General features: G+C 46.3%; 1 protein-coding gene and 1 long non-coding RNA gene across 8 annotated transcripts in view; one reads left to right on the forward strand and one right to left on the reverse strand.

Annotated features, from left to right (window-relative positions):
- The window catches only part of RUBCN (rubicon autophagy regulator), a 53,555-nt gene that overhangs the window by 18,797 nt on the left and 15,038 nt on the right, over window positions 1-19,720 (reverse strand). For 4 of the 7 annotated variants that reach the window (XM_077929619.1, XM_077929617.1, XM_077929623.1 and 1 more), the window contains exons 2-11: window positions 19,169-19,322; window positions 16,335-16,418; window positions 15,349-15,508; window positions 11,281-11,387; window positions 10,195-10,348; window positions 9,528-10,079; window positions 5,593-5,637; window positions 3,235-3,330; window positions 2,642-2,757; window positions 1,408-1,609 (exon numbers count right to left, since the gene is read on the reverse strand). In XM_077929619.1, the coding sequence (XP_077785745.1) occupies window positions 1,408-1,609; window positions 2,642-2,757; window positions 3,235-3,330; window positions 5,593-5,637; window positions 9,528-10,079; window positions 10,195-10,348; window positions 11,281-11,387; window positions 15,349-15,508; window positions 16,335-16,418; window positions 19,169-19,322 (1,670 nt within the window). The remainder of the gene's footprint in view (window positions 1-1,407; window positions 1,610-2,641; window positions 2,758-3,234; window positions 3,331-5,592; window positions 5,638-9,527; window positions 10,080-10,194; window positions 10,349-11,280; window positions 11,388-15,348; window positions 15,509-16,334; window positions 16,419-19,168; window positions 19,323-19,720) is intronic. The other 3 variants (XM_077929621.1, XM_077929618.1, XM_077929620.1) reach the window with 2 other exon arrangements.
- On the forward strand, window positions 15,447-17,428 carry LOC144327922 (uncharacterized). Its single transcript, XR_013393091.1, has 3 exons — window positions 15,447-15,556; window positions 16,079-16,120; window positions 17,292-17,428. It is a non-coding gene; the product is annotated as an uncharacterized LOC144327922 (long non-coding RNA).

Genomic DNA, 19,720 nt, shown 5'->3' on the forward strand with positions numbered 1-19,720 from the left:
CCAAACTAAATACACACACACCCTTAGACAACCACAGAAGCTCTATTGGTTTGGATCCTGTATACCTCGGTCCTGTATACCTGAAGGAGCATCTCCACCCCCATCGTTCAGCCCGGACACTGAGATCCAGCGCCGAGGGCCTTCTGGCGGTTCCCTCATTGCGAGAAGTGAGGTTACAGGGAACCAGACAGAGGGCCTTCTCGGGTGTGGTGCCTGCCCTGTGGAACACCCTCCCGTCAGATGTGAAGGAAATAAGCAGCTATCTTCTCTTTAAAAGACATCTGAAGGGAGCCCTGTTTAGGGAAGTTTTTAATATTTAATGCTGTATTGCTTTTAACACTCGATTGGAAGCCGCCCAGAGTGGCTGGGGAAACTCAGCCAGATGGGTGGGGTATAAATAATAAATAATAATAAATAATAATAAATCCAGGATACACATGTGGTAAGAATTCACTTCTACACCACTTTGTTTGTTACCCAAGTGCGAAACCACCTTTTAAATAAACCACAGAACTAAGGAAACTATTTTCAAGTCCAGCATCCAGGAGGGACCCAACGTTTATTTCTGTTGCAACAGGACAGAGCTCAACTTAAGTGCCAGCTGAGAAGAGTGTAGGGCTAAACCTGCAGAATACGAGATCAGCATGGCCCATGTATAGGTCTTCTTGCCTGCTTGGATTGACCAGTCCCTTCTGAGTTAGTCCCAGAGAAAAACGTTTCTCTTTCTGCCTGAAATGCACATAAAGCCTTTTCCATCTTATCAGACTGCCTCCTTTCGTCCTCATTCACATGAATCTGTTACCATGAGCCTCCTTGCCGACTTCTTTAAAAAGGAGATGAAGGGAGCAAGGATGCCCTGAGTGGGGGAGAGTTAGATTTCCAGCAGGCCACTTCCTCCTCCAGCCACTTCCTGCTCCAGCCATTGACTCCTATGACAAAACTAAAAGGCAAGGCTAAACCCTCTAGGTGTTTTGTGACCCTCAGATGCTGCACACACAAACAAAGCCGTAATCTGCACTACAATAGGGTGGAATTTGGTATGGAACATAGACATTAGTCGCGCGCCCTCCTCGCCCCAGGAGTCTCATTTCTATCTCCTTTTCATTGCCAGCTTCTACCAAGGATAGATCCTGAAAAACAACACCCAGATTGAACCGCACTTCCAGGGGTCAGGAAGGAAAGCTTCAGTGCAACTCATTCATGCTCTGACATGATAAGAAGCAGAAGGCCATCCATTAATCTTGCTGAATTGGCACAAGAATAAAGGTTTCTTTGGCAAGAGGATATCAAGCTGTGGCACTATCCGGGATCTGCACCCTCAGAAATAGCCTCAGGGATCCACAGTCACTTAAATCCCCAAAGAAGCCTTCAACACAGCAAAAGGAAGAGCTGGAAGGAAGCACCCACTGTCTGAGCTGATCTCCGGGTACGCTGGGTGCAGGTGCCGCGTCCTGATCTGTTGTCGGCGGATGCGGATTTTCTGTTTGAGCTCCTGGATCTCCTTATCGCTGTCCTCCTCCTCCTCTTCCAGCTGCCTGTTCGTCATGTTGCACTTCATCAGCTCAATGGCAGCAATGAGCGACTCGCAGATGCTGAAGTGAGCATTTTCCTGGGGTGAAGGGAAGAGGAGAAGCAGCAGAGTTAAGTTTTGCACAAGACTCAAAAGGAGGGAGCAGTTCTCTAGAGAAAGAGACAATGGGCTTGCAGGGGGGTGGGATAGGAGGCATGACAGCTGACTAAATATCTTTCAATACTCAAGCCTGGTAAGAAAACCAAAAACAAAAATTTTGGCAGCCCTGCGCAAAATCTACACTGTTGTAGAATATGGTTGTGCACAGAAATCTGTGGCTTGCTTCATTTCCACCAACCCACTCCCAAATATTTTTTTAGCCCTTATGGTTGGGGGAGCGAGTTTTTAAATGTTGCCAAGGCCAGAACTTGTCTATCAACCGCATTAGTAATAACTTTACTGTTTAGCTCAAAGTCATAACAAAAACAAATGGAACATTCAAAAGTGAGCCACAAAGTTAAGTTTCCTGTCTGCCAATGCAAATAAGGAAACACACAGAACACATAGTTCTCAGAAAATAAACCAACAAAAATAAAATTATTCCCGACATTAAACTCTGAGAAATATTTTTCACAAGGATCCTTAAAAAGAGGGCATGTTTAAAACACTGCTAACTTGGGGGCTAGTGTTGATGATTTTATTGTCAGCCCTTCCCTTAATTGCCTGTATCACATAAATAGATACTTTGGACCACAAAGAAAGTGATCACTATCCTCTCTCCAGCTTACATTTCAATACTGCTGGACTTCAGCCAGCTTATCGACCTAACAGGAATAGAAAGGCCTTGGGGATCAGATGACTGAGATGGTCTGCAGCCCTTCCTCACCCTATTCCATAAGGAATCTTATGAGGTGTAAGGAATTGATACTGCCTGAAATAATTGAGTGCCAAAGACATTCCTGTCATCTTAGACAAGCAAGAGACCCCAAGCATATATATGGTTCCCCGGCAGCTACACTCCCACCCAGGCACGGGCCATATATCTTGGGAGTCACTGCTCTCTGTGCTTTTCTCTCACTATTTCATGCAAGCTCCCTGCTAATCTCACATTTCACTTCTCCTATTGCCTACCTTTTCCAAGTCTGCACAGCTGCCAAAATCTTGCTCTGACAAGTAGCTTATCAGGGACTGGCCTTCTGAGGGCCTCCGGAACATCCCTTCCCCAGAGCTTAGATACTGCCCGGTATCTGTTGGAGAAAGAAAAGTTAAAGGAAAATTACTGTTCCATTCCTATGAACTTTGTCAAGGGGTGGCTCACGCAGGACTAGGGCAGTCAGAATCCTTTGGGAATGGTGGAAGATGCAAAGTCATTTGGAAAATCTCGCCAAGGTCTGTGCTGGCTCTAGCTCCTGCTTCTCTGTCGTCAATAGGCCTTGGGTAGCCAATGTGGTACCTTCCAGATTTTGTTGGACTCCAACTTCCATCAGCTCCAGCCAGCATGGCAAATGGCCAGGGGTGATGGGAGTTGTAGTCTAATGACAAATGGGGGGTGCACCACATTGGCTACCCCTGCTGAAGAACATTTGAAGCTGGAGGGGCACAGCTCTTAGCAAAAACCTGCATCAAAAACTGGAAAAGGCTCACACACCATGCTGATGCCCAACACCAAAGGAGAACTGAGAAACAAGCAAAAAATAACCCAACGAAAGCCCTACAGTGCTCACCGTATTCCATGTAAACAGATCCAGGGGTGCTCATCTGGCTGCCCTGCATTGAGCAGGACATGCTGCCTTGGAACCTGGAAATGTCTCCACTGGACTCTAGGGATAATATAAAGAAAGATGGAGTCAATCGCCATGATCAGAACGAGTCACAGGGCGGGGCATGAACAGAATTGAATGGGACAAAGTGATACATCGTGAAATATATGAAAAAAATAAAGTCAACAAGATGGAAGGTGCGGGAACATTTGGGCAAACAGGAGCCCAGAAGGAACCATTGAAGGCAGGCAGGCTGTGGGGTGAACTTTCATGGACAGGAGCAGAAATCATGCATGTGTTCAAGCAGGGGGGTATTCTAACAAGCTAGTCTTCACAACTGGTGCCAATAGATGTCAGGATTGGATCTTGGAGACAGTCAGGTTCAGTATCCCAATTTAACTTGTGGCCCTCCAGTGTATTTAGGAGACCAGCTTCCATCAGTCTCTGCTAGCCTGATCCATGATTAGGGATGTTGAGAGTTCAGCAGCACCTGACAGGTTCCCCATCCCTCCCCGAGGCAAACATAGGCAAGTTTTTGTCTATTGAGTGCCACAATAAAAGCTTTCCTGTGAGACCACCGTAAAGCACTCTGTTGCAAAGCTTGGCTTGATGATTCTCCAGAAGCTTCAGCTACTTACTACGAAGGCCGCTCCAAAATATGCACTGAATCCTTGGCGCACAATTAAACTATGCTGTTTTACATCTATAAAGTGCTGAATGGTTTGGGCTCAACATACCAGGGACCACCTTCACCCACATGGCCACGTCACATTACCATTTCTGAAACTAGATGTTCCTGGGGATCACCAGTGCCTACCAGCAACTCCCACCTCTTGCTACCCTTGGAGACTCAAAAGCACAGCTCAAAAGCTCAAGATCTTTTTATCTAGCCTTGGCACTGAGGAGGAGGGTTATGCCAATACAGAAAAAGAAGCGTGACCATCAGTTACATTTCACCTGGATAATTCAGTTTTGGGGTGTTTTTTTTAATGTCACTATCCTTGTTTCTTAGACTGTTGCACCACTATAAAATCAACTTACATGCATACTATGGTGGTTATCTCTTCTTGAAACATTCCTATGAAGTCACTGCTGAAACTCTGGACCAGGTCACAAGGCCTTGTCCACAGTGGCCGTTCTCCAGCTTCCTGACCACACACAGAAGTCTGTCCTGACCTAGATTTCAAGTTTAGGAACAAGGCAACCTCTGAGAAACAGCTACTATAGGGAAAGGCTTGCATCACTTGGGCCAGAGCGTGGGCTTGACCTCCCTCAACAACTGAAGTTCCAGGGGCAGCGAAGGCTGAATGGGACGGTTTTAGTGCTTTATCCCAGCTGGTAATGGCATGGAAAGAAGGTGATGGAGGGAAATCAACATTTGAGAGTGTGTACATCCAGAACATGCAATGGCAAAGGAGAGGGTTGAACAAGGCAAGGGAGACACTGGTGTCAACTTCAATAGCTCAGAAGGTCAGGCCCAATTTAGGGGCACTTCACAGGTTATAGTCCTTCCCACCCCTGCCCCCCAATATGAAATGCACTTCCATGTAGGAAGCAATGCAGAACCTGCATGTGACAGCTATGCAATGTGAAATATCACTGTCCGATATAAGCTACAGGGAAGTCTTCCTCATCTAGGAAAAATACAACAAATGAGGCAGTCCTTGCAGAGTAGTTTAGACTGGGTAGAACCACTCTATAAATTGACACTTTTGGCATCATAACCAATTTTGACAAAGCTCCAAACGCAGACCAAAATCTCTTTTATCAAAAAACTTTGCCGTATGGGTTGCACCAAAAAGTAGAAAGCCACGATCTTTGCACTTGGACATCTCAGAGCATGCCAAAAAACTGAGCAATGGTGGCTTCTTGGGTCAAAATGGTGAACTGCAAACTCTGCAGGACACAAAACACTCCCCCAAGACCCTTTCACAAGAGCCCACACATGGAGTAGCACCGAGTAGCTTCAAGTAAGGAAGGCCCATATGTACATAGTGCCCTGAATTCAGGCCAAAAGCCACCAGGAATGAATCTCCTTCCCACCACACCTTAAAAACTAGGCAGGTAGACCTCTGAGCTTGCTCACCTTGCAGAAGAAAGCCCAGTAACCAACAATGGGCCAACAAGAATAGTTTAAAAAAACAGAGAACCTGTCGCCCAGAGAATCTTCATTATGGGGTGAAAAGAAATGTTACAAATCAAAATGCTCCAGTTGTTGGAGGCTTCTTGAGGTTGACACCAGGGGGTTTCTATTTTACAAAGACCTTGCAGTCAGTGCAGAAGATGCTGATGAAGGGGTTTGCAATGTGCTGGCTCCCAAACCTGCAACAGGATCTTCTATTATAATGCTGATATCTCTGTGCCCCCCTAAGGACAGGCAGCATAGCAGAAAAGGGAGCGTGAAGGAAGAGAGAGAAAAAGAGAGAGGAAAGTTACTTACCAAGGCAGAATCCTGTCTGCCACACTTTGGAGACGTTGTATTTGTTCTCCCTTTAAAGACCTCCAAAAGGTTCTGCCATTGCCCATACCATGAACAACACAACAGAGTAGAGATCCCAAAACAAGGCCCCAAATTTGGGAGGCCCAGGGGCACACTTGAGAATCTAAGGAACTGTTGTAGGTACCTGAATCCCTCCCCCACCAAAACCAGGCAAAACACCTATACCCCCCAAAAGCAACCTCCCTCACCCCCACCCCTGCAAAAAAGGCAACTGTCCAAAGCACCATTTAAAACAAAAAGCAAAAACAACAATTAAACCCAAGGAACCATGATGCTAATGAGTGCCATGTTTGGGACCCCAACTTTAGAGTCATTTTCTTCAAAAAGAAAGAAAGAAAGAAAGAAAGAAAGAAAGAAAGAAAGAAAGAAAGAAAGGAGCCTATCAGTCATTTCAGGTCCACCAAGTTCTTCTGCCCAATTGTAATTCCCTTTTTCTTTGCCGCTTGCTGTGGCAGCATTATCGTTTTTCCAGCAGCCCCACACAATCTCACCAATATGCTCATGCAGAATACTATAAAGAAACACGGTGACCAAGACTGGTGATCTTGCAGCCACGCAGGAATCAAGTGCATGACACTGATGGCGGCCTCTAGGGTGGCAGGTCAGGCTCTGTGGCTCCATCTTGCAGAATTTTGAGCATAGGAGCAGCTAACTAGTGTGGGATTAACACCTATGCTAAGCATAGTACAGGCATCCCCCTGTACATAGTACCGGGCCCCTGTGCGCATAAGTGAAATCGCGTAAATTGGACAGCAGCCTCTAAAAAGCTTCTAAATGCCTATTTCCCCCTGGTCTACTGCTCTTTCTCCAATCCAGACCAAAATATCTAGAATTAAAGCTCTGGGGCTGGATGGAGGATGCGTAAGAAAGCAGAAGCAGCTGCTGCTGCTGCGCTACCCCACATGTCAGCTATTAAGCAGGGAGGCTGAGCAGCCTAAACAAAGCCCTGCTGCACCTCAGGTCTCTTCAGGGCTTCCTCTGCCCTCATTGACATCCCCTTCAGGCTCTGGGGAGGGTCCCCTCACAAGCCACAAGGACTCTCCAGCTCTCTTCCGCTATTTGCTGGTATGATTTTATTTCTTTCCAGCGGTCACAGAGCAGGGGTCAAGGAATTGGGCCTGCTATCGTGTGTGTAAATTAATTGAGGGTACCATGCCTATGAATGCGCCTTACTACTTGTAGCTTTACAATCCCTTTCTCAGCATGATATGCACTGTCTCGAGAAGTGCATTTCTAGATGTGGGCAAAGTTAAAATACTACTGGCTGAGTGGTGGAAAGAATAATGGTGTTTTGTGTAGCATGATAGATTTCTGGGGAGGGCTCAGCGGCTCAACAAAAGGCTACCAATGTGACTCTGCATCTCCATGGCTACATCAGCAACTATATGAATGCTGTGCGGAGAAGGAAGTTTGACATACAATTTGTTATTTCTGCAGCCTAAGTGTACATAGCACTTTGCAGGATTTCTTGAGCAAGTGAGAGGGGCTCTGTCTCCAAGGAGCCTATAATCCAAATGCCGGCCAGAAAGTCAAGAGAGGGAGAGAGAAGAGCAGCAAGCAAATGTGACCAAGTGCAATTACCTGTACTCAGGTGTGGTTGCACCTGAGGCCAGGGATCAAAAGGTTAAAACAAATGTTGCACAGGGGGGAAAGGAAGGTTTTGAGGGGGGATGTGAAAGAAGGGAGAGAGATGGCCTCTTGTACTTGTCCAGAGAGGGACTTCCACAACTGGATAGCTCAGTTGGTTAGAGCATGGTGCTGATAATGCCAAGGTTGCAGGTTCGATCCCCATATGGGACAGCTGCATATTCCTGCATTGCAGGGGGTTGGACTAGATGATCCTCAGGGTCCATTCCGGCTCTACAAGTCTATGATTCTATTATTCTAACTGAAGGGCGGGAAAGGAGAACAGGCAAAGTTGTGTTAGAAGCTATGGTTAGAAGACCAAAGTCACAGACAGCTCGGTAGGAAACCAAGGGCTGTGGCCAGCTTTAGAGGCAGGAGAGCCAAGGAATTTCTGCTGGAAATGAAAGGGGATGGGAAGGCAGCCAAAGAAAGCATTTGAGAAGGGGCATCACAGGAGATGGCAGACATGGGCAACAGTGGGTTCATGAAATATGGGTTATTCAGCCATGAATTTTGACCACTTGCTTTGGGAGCTCCCCATCTGCTTTTCTCTGATAGATAATTATAACAGCTCATCTTCCCAGCTTGATCTCCTTCTACCACACTGCTCCCCTAAGACCATCTTTGAAGTATGTCACAAATCAAAGGGAAAGGTGAACCAGGTTGACTGACGGGGGCAAAGTGGGACAAGGAGGGGGGATTTTAAAAGGTATTGAGAAGTGCCACACAGCTGCAACTTTCTGTTCACCAAATTTCTAGCTTCCCCCTCAAGACCTGCTTCTTTAACAAAGCCTTTCAAAACTCAGTTCAGAGTTAGTCTTTAATACAACACCATAGGAAGGGCACCAGTTCAGTGGTACAACCTCTGCTTTGCATGCAGATGTAGGGCTTGGAGAAACCCCCCATAAGAAACCATGGAGAGCTGTCAGTATGTAGACATTACTGAGCTGGATGGACCAATAGTCTGAGTCAAGGTAAGGCAACTTCCTCTGTTCCCATGAAAAGGGCTTCCTATATTCCACCCACAACATAGATCAATCCAGTTTGGCTCACAAAACCATTTTCTCTCAAGCCACGCACCCCTGCCCATCAACTGACACCCCTGATGATGTCAGCTGATGGGCAGGAGAAAAAGGTTTGATGCTACATTGGCTGCACACCCTGTTCCAAGCAGGGAACAGGATCCTGCAGCCAAGGAAGCAGGATTTAACCTCCGCTGATCAGATTAGCCTTTTGCTCTTCGGAGCTAGAGCAAGGTTGAAAGGTGGGTGTGAGGCACTTCAGAGTGCTTTACAAAAACACTTTGTGAAACACCTGCCCTCACCTCCATTTTGACATCGCTCCTGCTAGGGATTTTGACAGGTGGGTGGTTCTGAACACCCATCAAATTTGGCCCACAAAGCCAATTCTGATAAGTACGTTTCCGAGCACAATTCAAAGTGTTGGTGCTGACCTTTAAAGCCCTAAACGGCCTATTCCAGTATATCTGAAGGAGCGTCTCCTCCCCCATCGTTCTGCCCGGACACTGAGGTCCAGCTCTGAGGGCCTTCTGGCGGTTCCCTCACTGCGAGAGGCCAAGTTACAGGGAACCAGACAGAGGGCCTTCTCGGTGGTGGCGCCCGCCCTGTGGAACGCCCTCCCATCAGATGTCAAAGCGATAAACAACTACCTGACATTCAGAAGACATCTGAAGGCAGCCCTGTTCAGGGAAGTTTTTAATATGTGACATTTTAGTGTATTTTCCATCTTTGTTGGAAGCCGCCCAGAGTGGCTGGGGAAAAACAGCCAGATGGGCGGGGTACAAATAATAAATTATTATTATTATTATTATTATTATTATTATTATTATTATTATTAGGACCTGGCTCATGGAACCAACCAAAGAGATCCCCCCCCCCCACCGCTGCAAAAGGCTGAGCTATAGCAAGTATGGGTGGGAGGGTAGGGCTTAGCTGCCTTGTACATCACTTCTGCTATTCATTCATTGTAACACCTTTCATGCAAATCCTGTCTTTTCTGTTAAGCGGGCAGGGACCATTACAGAAGTTGAAAGTTTTCCCAGAGGCAGCTGAGTCTGTGCTCAACAGCAGCAGTCGTAATATATCTGCCAACTCTTTTGCCCACACCTTACCGTGAGTTTTCCCAGAGGCCACATTGGTGTCTGAATGGGAGCGTACGTGGCTCCTCTTGAGCGCCCCATAGGAAGCTGACGTCTGACCCTCTGAGAAGCTGGACCTACGGAAGAGGCTCATCCCTCGGCTGCTGCTGCTGCCGCCACTTGCTCCCTGCTCTCCCAAGGAGGAAACGGACTCCTGCTTTTGGGAGCTGCTGGACGAAAACAGGTTGGAGGTGCTGCTCTCAGCACTGTTGCTAGTGGACGTGCCGGACTGGGCTGGGCTACCGCAAGCCCGACTCTGCCGGCCCAGGTTCCCAATTGCCAGGTATTCTGGCCCGTCTGTGTCATCCTGGCTGGCTGCCCACTGGTCATCGTTGGCCGAGGTGCTGGCACTCATCTCGCCAGGAAGGGAGGCATCTTTTGGGGGAGAGACGGTGAGGTGTGGGAGAGGAGGGGCTTGCCACTGGGGGGACCTGCCCTCCAGCTGCCAATGAGATGAGGCACACTGGGAGTTTTCCTGAGGCTGGCTGGTGCCACTGCAAACCCAAGTGTTTGAAGGTCTCCTGTCTGGAAAGAGGTGGGGAAAGAAGGGGAAGCGGGGACTTGAGTATTTTAAGAAACGGAAATGGCAACAGAAAAGCACAACCTAAACTACTGCACTTTGAGGTGCTGGAGCTTTCACCTTGAATGCTGGCAGAGGCGGAGTAAAGACCTGAGAAGGAGCCAAAATACCGGTGGGTCGTGCATTCAGCTGGAGGGGTACATATGGATCCAGGAAGCGCTGTGAGACTTTGGCTCTTGGTCACAGGCACAGAGGACTCGCTCTTCCTGGCAAACTGAAAGAAGGACCTAGTTAATGCACAAGGAATACACAAGGAAGTAGAGCTATGGAACCAGAAATGGAAGGAATCCAGTGGATTATCTGAATCAATCCATATTCAAGGAACAGGGTCCACATTTATTTATTTAGCCTGTGAACCCCAGATCAGCTGCCGTGGAATCCCTGGGTGTTGCAGAGGGCACATTCTAGGGGCACTAACATATCAGCTGTGCCTCATCAACACTGTTGTCCTATGTTAAGTGTTGCTCTAAGAAAGCTCTCTCTTGCAGGGAAAGGTGGGCAAGCAGCGTTTCAGAGAAGTTTGTGAACCGTTGCTGATCATCTTATTGAGGAACTCCCACTTGACTTCTGGCACCACGGAAAGCCACTCATTAAATCCAACATCTGCCCCAAGGTGACATAGATAAAGCACATTCACTGATCCCTGGCCAAGCTTCTTTTCAAACTTCCAAGAAAGAAGAGTCACCCACAACTTCCCCAGCAGCTATTTCACTGACAGCTATTCTTTAGAAGTAGCCCAGTAATTTCCTCATGTCTCATCCACTGGCTTCAGGAATGGCTCTTTCTGAAGGCAGGCCTGGAAGCTAAGTGGAGCAACTAATAACAAACCCTGAAGCAATGGAGAACATCCCCCAGGGTCCAGTCTACCTGACAGATGCTTCTGAACCAGCACTGCAATCTGCCTTCTCACAGATATAGCTGGCTGAGCAATTTCCTCCTGACCGGCCATTTTGCAGAGCTACAGCAAATGCACTGAGGCATTTAACCTCTGGGGTCAAGCAGTCAAGGCACTTCCTCAAGAGTCCCCTGCTTGCTCCTGAATGAGATATTGTGCGCGGGACAACAGCAGAGCAGCATCTGGGAGGAGGGAAGCAATGAGCAAAAGGGGAGGGGACACCAACAAGAAGCAGTGAGGACCCTTCTCACCATAGATGCATCTATCTGAGCTAGCAGCCGGGGGTTGTTCTGTTCAACAGCCTCCAAGCACTGTAACATGGCTGTCACATGAGCATCACTGAGCAGGAATGCTGAGTCTGCAAAAAGAAAATAAAGGAAAAGAAAAACTCAGGCTGATATAATAATAATAATAATAATAATAATAATAATAATAATAATAATAATTTATTTATACCCCACTCATCTGGGCAGCTTCCAACAGAATATTAAAATACAATAGTATCGGCTTATTGTTCCTTTACATGGTGAAGCATACAGTATTTGCATTCCTAATGCCCCAGTCCTCTGGGCTTCATGCTACAGAAGAGAGGGGATAAGAAGTACCCAAGGGACTTTCAGAATGGAGGGAGGGACTTCCTACAAGCTACGTGTTACTTAGCTTTCTATTCTTCCCCAAGGGTGCTGAGCAATTCTAAAAATAAAAAAAAAAAGTGAAATATAAACCAAAAATAAAAGGATCCCCAGCAAAAATACTGAAGAAGTGGTGGTTTTTTTTAAAAAAGGAGCCCTGAACTACTAAAACCCTAACTTGACTGTCTTACAGTCCTTCTCAGAAAGCATTCAATGCCCAATGAATTCACAGGGGAAAGATTTCTATGGTTGTGTGGCAGTCTTCAGAAGCCTTTTGCAAGTTATAAATGAGATGGCCATCTTGAAGGTGTTGGGGCAAGTGACCTTGCACCTCTGCTTTTCAGTCACTTAGCACTTCCCAGTTGACATACAATCAGGGAGTTGGCCAGGTCAGGTGTCATCGAGTCCAAACCCTGCTGATGCAGCTTCCCTGAACACTGGAAATCTATTGTGTCAAGAAGAATTCTAGGCTTGCCTCCTCCACAACTTAGTAGTTTGCACTGCAGTGCAACAGGGATGGGTTCCTGTGTAAATGATTCTCGTGCCACATCTGTCACCAGAGAGTTCCTACAATTAGACACAGCCAGTGACACGGAAGATGCTACCTTTGCAGGAACAGTCCCCTAGTATGTTCCTCGACAGTTGCATCACCCATGGACACTCCATCTCAACAGAAGAATTGCAGAAACGGACTCTGCAGCTGTGTTACAACAACAAAGGCCTCTTGAATGTCTCCCTTCATGGCATGCCAATTAGGACAAGGGACCCCCTTCCTCCCCAGCCTTCATGGTACAAGCTCTACACACTTAAGGCTTTGTATCAACAGGCTGTGATCATAAGCATGCGGGGGCTGAGGATACAAAAAGGCACCAGCAAGGGTTTGGGAGTTAAGGAAGTAAAGGGCCCATGACTTAGTAGTAGATCACATGCTTTGAATGCAGAAGGTCCCCGGCTCTGTCCCAGTAAAAAGGATTTCAGATACTAGGGCTGGGAAAGACTTTTCCAGATGGCCTTGCAAGAGCCGCTCCCAGTCAGAGCAGCTAACTCTAGCCTAGCTGGAGTAATAGTCTGATGTGGTATAAGGGCAGCTTCCTTTGTTCCTCAGCATTTATTCTTTCTACTCTTTGCCATAAAAGCAGAGCCCCAGAGGCCTAGTTCTCACTTAAGTAGTAAGCCTGCTCCACGTACAGGACTGCAGGTAAGGGCTCATGCAATGGAAATATCCCTTGCACACTGAAAACCAGCATGTCAGGAGAGGGCTAGACTAGAACCCTTGTCTTTGACGCTGTAGTATTCTATGCAGATTTTTGTTCGTTTTTTGGTACCAAATAGTTACAGCTCAGCAAGAATTAAGCCTGGGTCTCCCAAGAGAAGGCCAACAGAGAAGACTTCCTTCTTGACCGAGATGCAGGCCTTTTTCTAAAGAAATTTAGTTACCTAAAAGTGTTCATCTTTAATGCAGGAGTTTGAGGTTTCCATGTCTATCCTGTACTTGACTTTCAGTGTTATCCATATTACGTGCTCTGTACACTGGCTCTTTTTAGGCAATGTGCTGCGCTGCATCTTGACTGCTATCATGCTCACCAGCTGAAAGCACAAGACAATGCACTGTCCCCACGGCTTGGGAAACTGCTTTCCTTTCCTCTCGCCCCAGGAACCTCAGCACACCCCAGACAGTGAGGAAAGAGTATCTGTTTCAACCTCCCTGCAGGCCACAAGATCAGACCAACCAAAGTACCCAAGAGTGGTGAACAACACATACCGTATTTTTCACTCTATAAGACACACTTTTCCTCTCCTAAAAAGTAAGGGGAAATGTGTGTGCGCCTTATGGAGTGAATGCAGGCGGGAGGCTCTGCTCAGCACTCCCTTTAAAGAGCCGCGTGGAGTGTGTGCGCGGCTGTTGGGGGCTTTTCCCTGAGGAGTGAATGCCCTTCTGGGATTCAGAATATTTTTTTTCTTGTTTTCCTCTTCCAAAAACTAGGTGTGTCTTATGGTCTAGTGCAGTGTTCCCCAACCTTGGGTCTCCAGCTGTTTTTGGACTACAACTCCCATCATCCCTTGCTAACAAGACCAGTGGTCAGGGATGATGGGAATTGCAGTCCAAAAACAGCTGGAGACCCAAGGTTGGGAAACACTGGTCTAGTGCATCTTATAGAGCGAAAAAATACAGTAAGTGTCTTTCACGAGAGGTCACTACAGGATTGTTCACACAGTGTGTTCATACATGTCATTCAGATATACCATGGGCTGCCAGAGAAGCTAAGAAGAGCCGGCAAGATCAGGCTAGCAACACATCTAGTCCAACGTTCTGTTCTCACAGTGGCCAACCTGATACTTCTTGGGAAGACTGCAAGAAAGGATATGAGCACAACAGCACTCTTTCCCCTGGGGAATCCCAGTACGTAACTGGTTTTAAGAACATATTGATTATGAGAAGGGAAATAGAACACAGCCTTGCTATCCATGGATTGCCTAATCCTCTTTTACTACCTTTTGAGTCACTGGTTAAGCTCTTAATATATATATATATTTTAGGCCAGTTACGGTATTTTGGCATTTTCCCATTTTTTATTGCTTACTTTTCCAGACATATTTATTAGTTTGCATTTGTATGTGCACATATATAACGTACAGAGCGAAATGAGACATCAAACAAAAATATTAGGCGGAGGATTTGCACTTCAGTAAAACAAATTTAGCCAGGTCATCCATGTTTAAAAGAACATGAATATGAAACACAAAAAGAGGATATGAAAATTGATGAACTGCCAGATAAATAAGGAAGCAGCTTTAATAAAGTGAAAGCAATACAACAGAACAGCTACAAAAGACATGATGTGAAACAACAGACGAGGCAGCACAGCTCATTGCTTCGTCCCCCCCCCCCCCCAGGGATGAGAAACCTTTTTCAGCCTAAGAGGCACATTCCCTCCTGGGAAACCTCCAGAGGAGCACATGCAAAACTCTGAGGATCAACAGACGTGACTTTTTCCTTTACCCTTTTATCCAAAGATCCTGGGGCGGTATTGTAGTATTGTCTACAATGCCCAGCAGTGGCCCTACAGCAGAGGTCAGCAAACTTTTTCAGCAGGGGGCCGGTCCACTGTCCCTCAGACCTTCTGGGGGGATGGACTATTTGGGGCGGGGGGAATGAATGAATTCCTATGCCCCACAAATAACCCAGAGATGCATTTTAAATAAAAGCACACATTCTATTCATGTAAAAACACCAGGCAGGCCCCACAAATAACCCAGAGATGCATTTTAAATAAAAGGACACATTCTACTCATGAAAAAACATGCTGATTCCCAGACCATCCATGGGCTGGATTTAGAATGCGATTGGGCCGGATCTGGCCCCCAGGCCTTAGTTTGCCTACACATGCTCTACAGGGTTTCAGGCCTATGTGGAAATGCTGGGGATTGAAATTGCGATCTTCCACATGCAAAGCAGACAACCTACCACTGTGCCATGACCCTTCCACATCCCTTAAACAACATTTGCCAACATGGCCACCCTGGGACTTTAACCTCAGTTTTGGGGAAGGGGGAGGACGAGAGAAGCTACCTGTGTCTGCCTGAAAGCTGCCTCTTGTTTGCAGGCTGCCAAGTGCAGACCACAGGGTACAAGAAAGAAGACGCATAGTACAAGAAAGAAGAGGAAGAGGCTGGGTTTCATCTTACCTGCATAGAACTTCCTGGTGTACTGTTTGTTCCCAAGCAGAGGCTTCAGCTGAGCTGACAGGCAGTGGAACTGCAGGCTGTGCTGGAGCCACGCCTCTGCAATGGCTCGATCACTGACGCCGTCGGTGTTCCGCTGTCCGTTCTCATACAGGTTGATAAACTGGAAGACAGATGGTACTTCCTCTGACAAGCTGGCAGAGACTAGCAGGTAATGGACAGCAGCATCCCAGAAGATCCCTGATTACATACTCCTCTTAGAATCTCTCTCAATTTGCCACTGTCCCTGGAAGGGTATGAGGGACTGCTGCTTGAGGCACCAGCTGACAAATGAGAGGCAGCATAACCTAGGCTGCCAGAAAGCCAGTCTGTATCAGCATCAGTTCCCCATTCGCACAACAGGGAAAATAATGGCCTCACTTTGCAAGCCTGAGATGTGTTATAACCCTTGGAGAAGGAGGAAGCTGTCTGCCCTTAGCAGACCCCATTTTCTTGCCTGATTGTTCTCTAAATGGAGACTGTAGCCGCAGCCCCAATACAACACACCTACATATGCTTTCCACGACAATCACGCCAATTTTCCCGTTTTATATCACGACTCTCGCCATTGGTCCAGTGTCAGAACTTGAGCTGCAGCAGGCAAAGGGAGCTTGATGGGAATTCAGTTATAGTTCAGTTATAAATCAGTTGTTATTGTTATTATTAATTATTATTATTATTAAACTTTCCTCAGGTCTGAAGCTGCTTGCATTTCCTCACCAACCTTGGGCTGCAGGTAAGAGTTTCCCACCAGCTCCCTCCCTCCTGCCGTCAGCACTTTTTATTTGAGTTACTGGCTTCCTGCAAACAATCCCAGCAAGATTTGCCTTTCAGACCTTCCGTAAAGGTTAAAAACAACGAAGAGGCAAGTGACTTCTGCTCACCTCGACAAACTTGTCCCCCACCCCCTGGCAAAACCAAGATCTTCTTTCCCCAAAACATGAGCTCACCTTTTCAATGTGATGGGCAGCATGTGGACTCAGCCAGCGGAGGTCCTTCACAAACTGCCAATAATCCCTCTGCCTGCAACACACCTGCCCAGGAAATACAGAGAGTTAAAATTCCCCTGGCAGTGCCAGCTCAATATGTGCTCAGAGACCAGATTCATTATGAGGCAGGCTTGGAAAGGGGAAGGAAATTAACTCCTTTACCGCTGTCAATTATGAACTACGGACCAAAACATGTCAGGTGGTCTGAAGTGCTACTTCTGAAATAATCTCTGTTACAGCTTAATTTGCATCTTCCTTCTCTCAAGCAGTTGCAAAAAGTGAGACAAGAACAGTCAAGAATTCAATGCCTTCCTGATATCTGGAACGTGCTGCATTCAGGTTTAGCAAATCAATCACCTGGTTGGTACATAATGCTAAATCATAGTTTATCAAACTATGCTTTAGTGTTATGTGTGTACCCTGCCCTGCAGCTTACCTATTATTTTCTGCCAAAAACCAATGATCTGAAGTCATGGGTTTTTGCTGGCTTATGAAACTTGGCTTGTTTTAAACATGGCTTAACATTATGTGTAAATTCAATACTTTCCCTTACTCATGGTTTGTTTGAAAACACACACACCAACACTCACCAAACTACAAAGGCTTGAGGCAAGAGTAACTGTTGTGCCATCAGCATATTGCTGACAATGTACTCAAAAACTCTAGATGACCTCACTGAGCATATGGGATAAAACTGAACCCTGAGGAACCCCACACTGAAAGCTCCACGAGGCTGAAGAGCACTCCCCAATTATCACCCTCTGGGAATGACCATCCAAATAGGACCGGAAATACCGAAAAGTGGTGCCACCTACCCCTAACTTGGACAGTCACTCCAGAAGGATACCATGATGGAAAGCCGCTGAGAAGTTGAGGTGAATTAATGGGTACACATTTCCCCTGTCTTCCTCTTAACAGAAGTCATACAAGGTGACCAAAGCAGTTTCTGTGCCCAAACCGGGCCTAAAACCCGATTGAAATGGATCTAAAAATACCCACTTCCTCCAACAGCGTCTGGATCTGGTCTGTGACTACCTGCTCAAGAACCTTGCCCAAGAATATAACATCTTAATTACATTGTTATGGCTCAACCTTTCCCAGGCAACAAATTATATATTTTTAAAGCGGGAACAGTTATATCCTGTCTTTCTGATTAAAATTATCAAGGGGGCTAAGATACATTAAGAGCAGCTGTGTGGATGGAGTAGACAATGAATGGTGCAAATACAAATGGAACTAAATTAGGTTAGACAGGAAGGCCAAAGCAAACACCACACTACACCTCCTGACAGCTACAGTTTTATAAACAAGAACACGTTTTCTAGAGCAGCCAACATTAATATAACACTGAACCAAATAAGAATCGGTGTATTTTTGAAGCGACAATACCAAGGCTTTCAAGATACCAGATTTTGCATGGATGTAGGAACCTTAAGGTGTCTGCATTCATGCTCTTATTTAACTGTGCCAAAATTCCCAAGATGTTGATTTCTTCTCTCTATGGAGAAAATGCACTGATCACTAGTAACTTTGGTTACAGCTTATCCACTACAAGCAATGATTGTTCTGTGCATGTTCAAAATATGTGCGACTGTGCACATATGCATCGCCACAACCTAGAAGTGCCCGGGAAAAGGGGCGGGGCGGGGGCATAACAGGGCAGGGGCGTAACAGGGAGGAGAGCACTTACAGAAGCTCCACCAATGCGTGCAAGGGTCAGGAATGCAAACCCCGCACAAAACGGGAGTAGTTGCCTGTATTGCAACCAACAGCCTGATTTTATCTCTGGAGGACTGCAAAAGCCCTACAGAACAGATTATTACTAATTATGATCTCAAAAGGACAATATTCCATTCCACAAGATGATAAAGGCAAGTTAATGATTTATTCTTGCAACTACAGTGGCAGAAGAAACTGTTGGTTGTTGTGGGAGTGAAGGTATTAATGCTGTTTGACATTTAATGGCAGCACAGCTAGGGAACTGGGTGTCTAGACTAGAGGACTGGACCAATTCATAGAGGACAAGGCTATCAATGCCACAATGGCTATATTCCACCTCCACCACAAGAGGCAACATGCCTTGAATAGCAGCTGCTGGGAATCACAGGTGGGCAGAGTGCCATTGTGCTCATGTCCTGCTTGCAGGTTTCCCACAGGCATCTGGTCAGCCACTGTGAGAACAGGATGCTGGACTAGTTGGGCCATTGGCCTGATGCTCTTATGTGCATGCTCAGAAGTACCACTACTCTAAAAAATGTGTATGAATGTGCAGGGGAGGCATGATGGAGCTTCATAAAATCATGAACAGTGTGAAGAGAACAAAACCTTCAAGTTCAGAGAGAACCTATTTCCCAGGTGATCCTCTTCAGGAAAAGCAGGAGCTATCACCCTGGAGACAGGAAGGACTGAACGCTGAAAATGACTGCAGATAGGGAGACAAAAGGGCTTGCCTAAGGTCACCTAGGAAAGGGAATATGATCTAACTAACTATTGGATCATAGCTCTACTATACCTGCTCCCCCCCCCTTCTTTTTCTTTTTTACGAAAACAAACACTAGTTGGCCCAGGTCTCAGTCTTGCCTCACTTCTTCCTTAGCATCTTGTTCTGTGGATGCAACCCAACTACTAACATTCCTATCTATTCTCGTCCAAGACATGACATCTAGGTCAGATTTTATAAAAGATGATTAAGGGATCCATTTTATGGCTGTCCCAGGTAAACACCGATCATGATAACCACCTGCTAAAGCAGCAGTAAGAGTATAAACTCCAGAGAAAGCCGAGAAAAAGCCTACCTTGTCTGGAATGAGCCCATGATACAGAATGCTGTGCATGTCCCTGCAGAGTCGCTCCAAGCCACCATACTTAGACCAGACGTTGGGATTGTTTATAGACACCAAACCTTCCACTGTCGTCTTCAGGTTGCCCAGCAACTTCCAGTGCTCCTTCCTGAAAAATGCAGACCATCAGTTCTGTTGCGCAGGCAAAATTTCCTCGCTGCTTTGTGACCCTTTACAATGTCATCATTGTGGGAAAACAGTAACATAAGCAGGATGTGGTGTCACCAGTTCAAGTTCAACAGAAACCCCATCCATGCTGTTCCAACGCAACTACTTATGCCAGTACAGATGGCGCGACAGCTCCTCTGCTGCAGTCCTGGTTGGAGAGCTTCCTCCCAAGCATTTTCCCTTGTGACAGCCACACTTTAACAAAATTTCTTCTTTTTTAAAGAAAGAACGCTTAAAAGGGTAAATTATAAATTATAAACTTATCATGGTCTGGAGAAAAGCAGACACAGAAATTCCTTTGGGAGGTAGGGCAGGATAGAATCATCAACGTCTCTTACA

This window comes from Podarcis muralis, chromosome 6, assembly GCF_964188315.1.
Source record: "Podarcis muralis chromosome 6, rPodMur119.hap1.1, whole genome shotgun sequence".
In the NCBI taxonomy this organism is placed as follows: Eukaryota; Metazoa; Chordata; class Lepidosauria; order Squamata; family Lacertidae; genus Podarcis; species Podarcis muralis.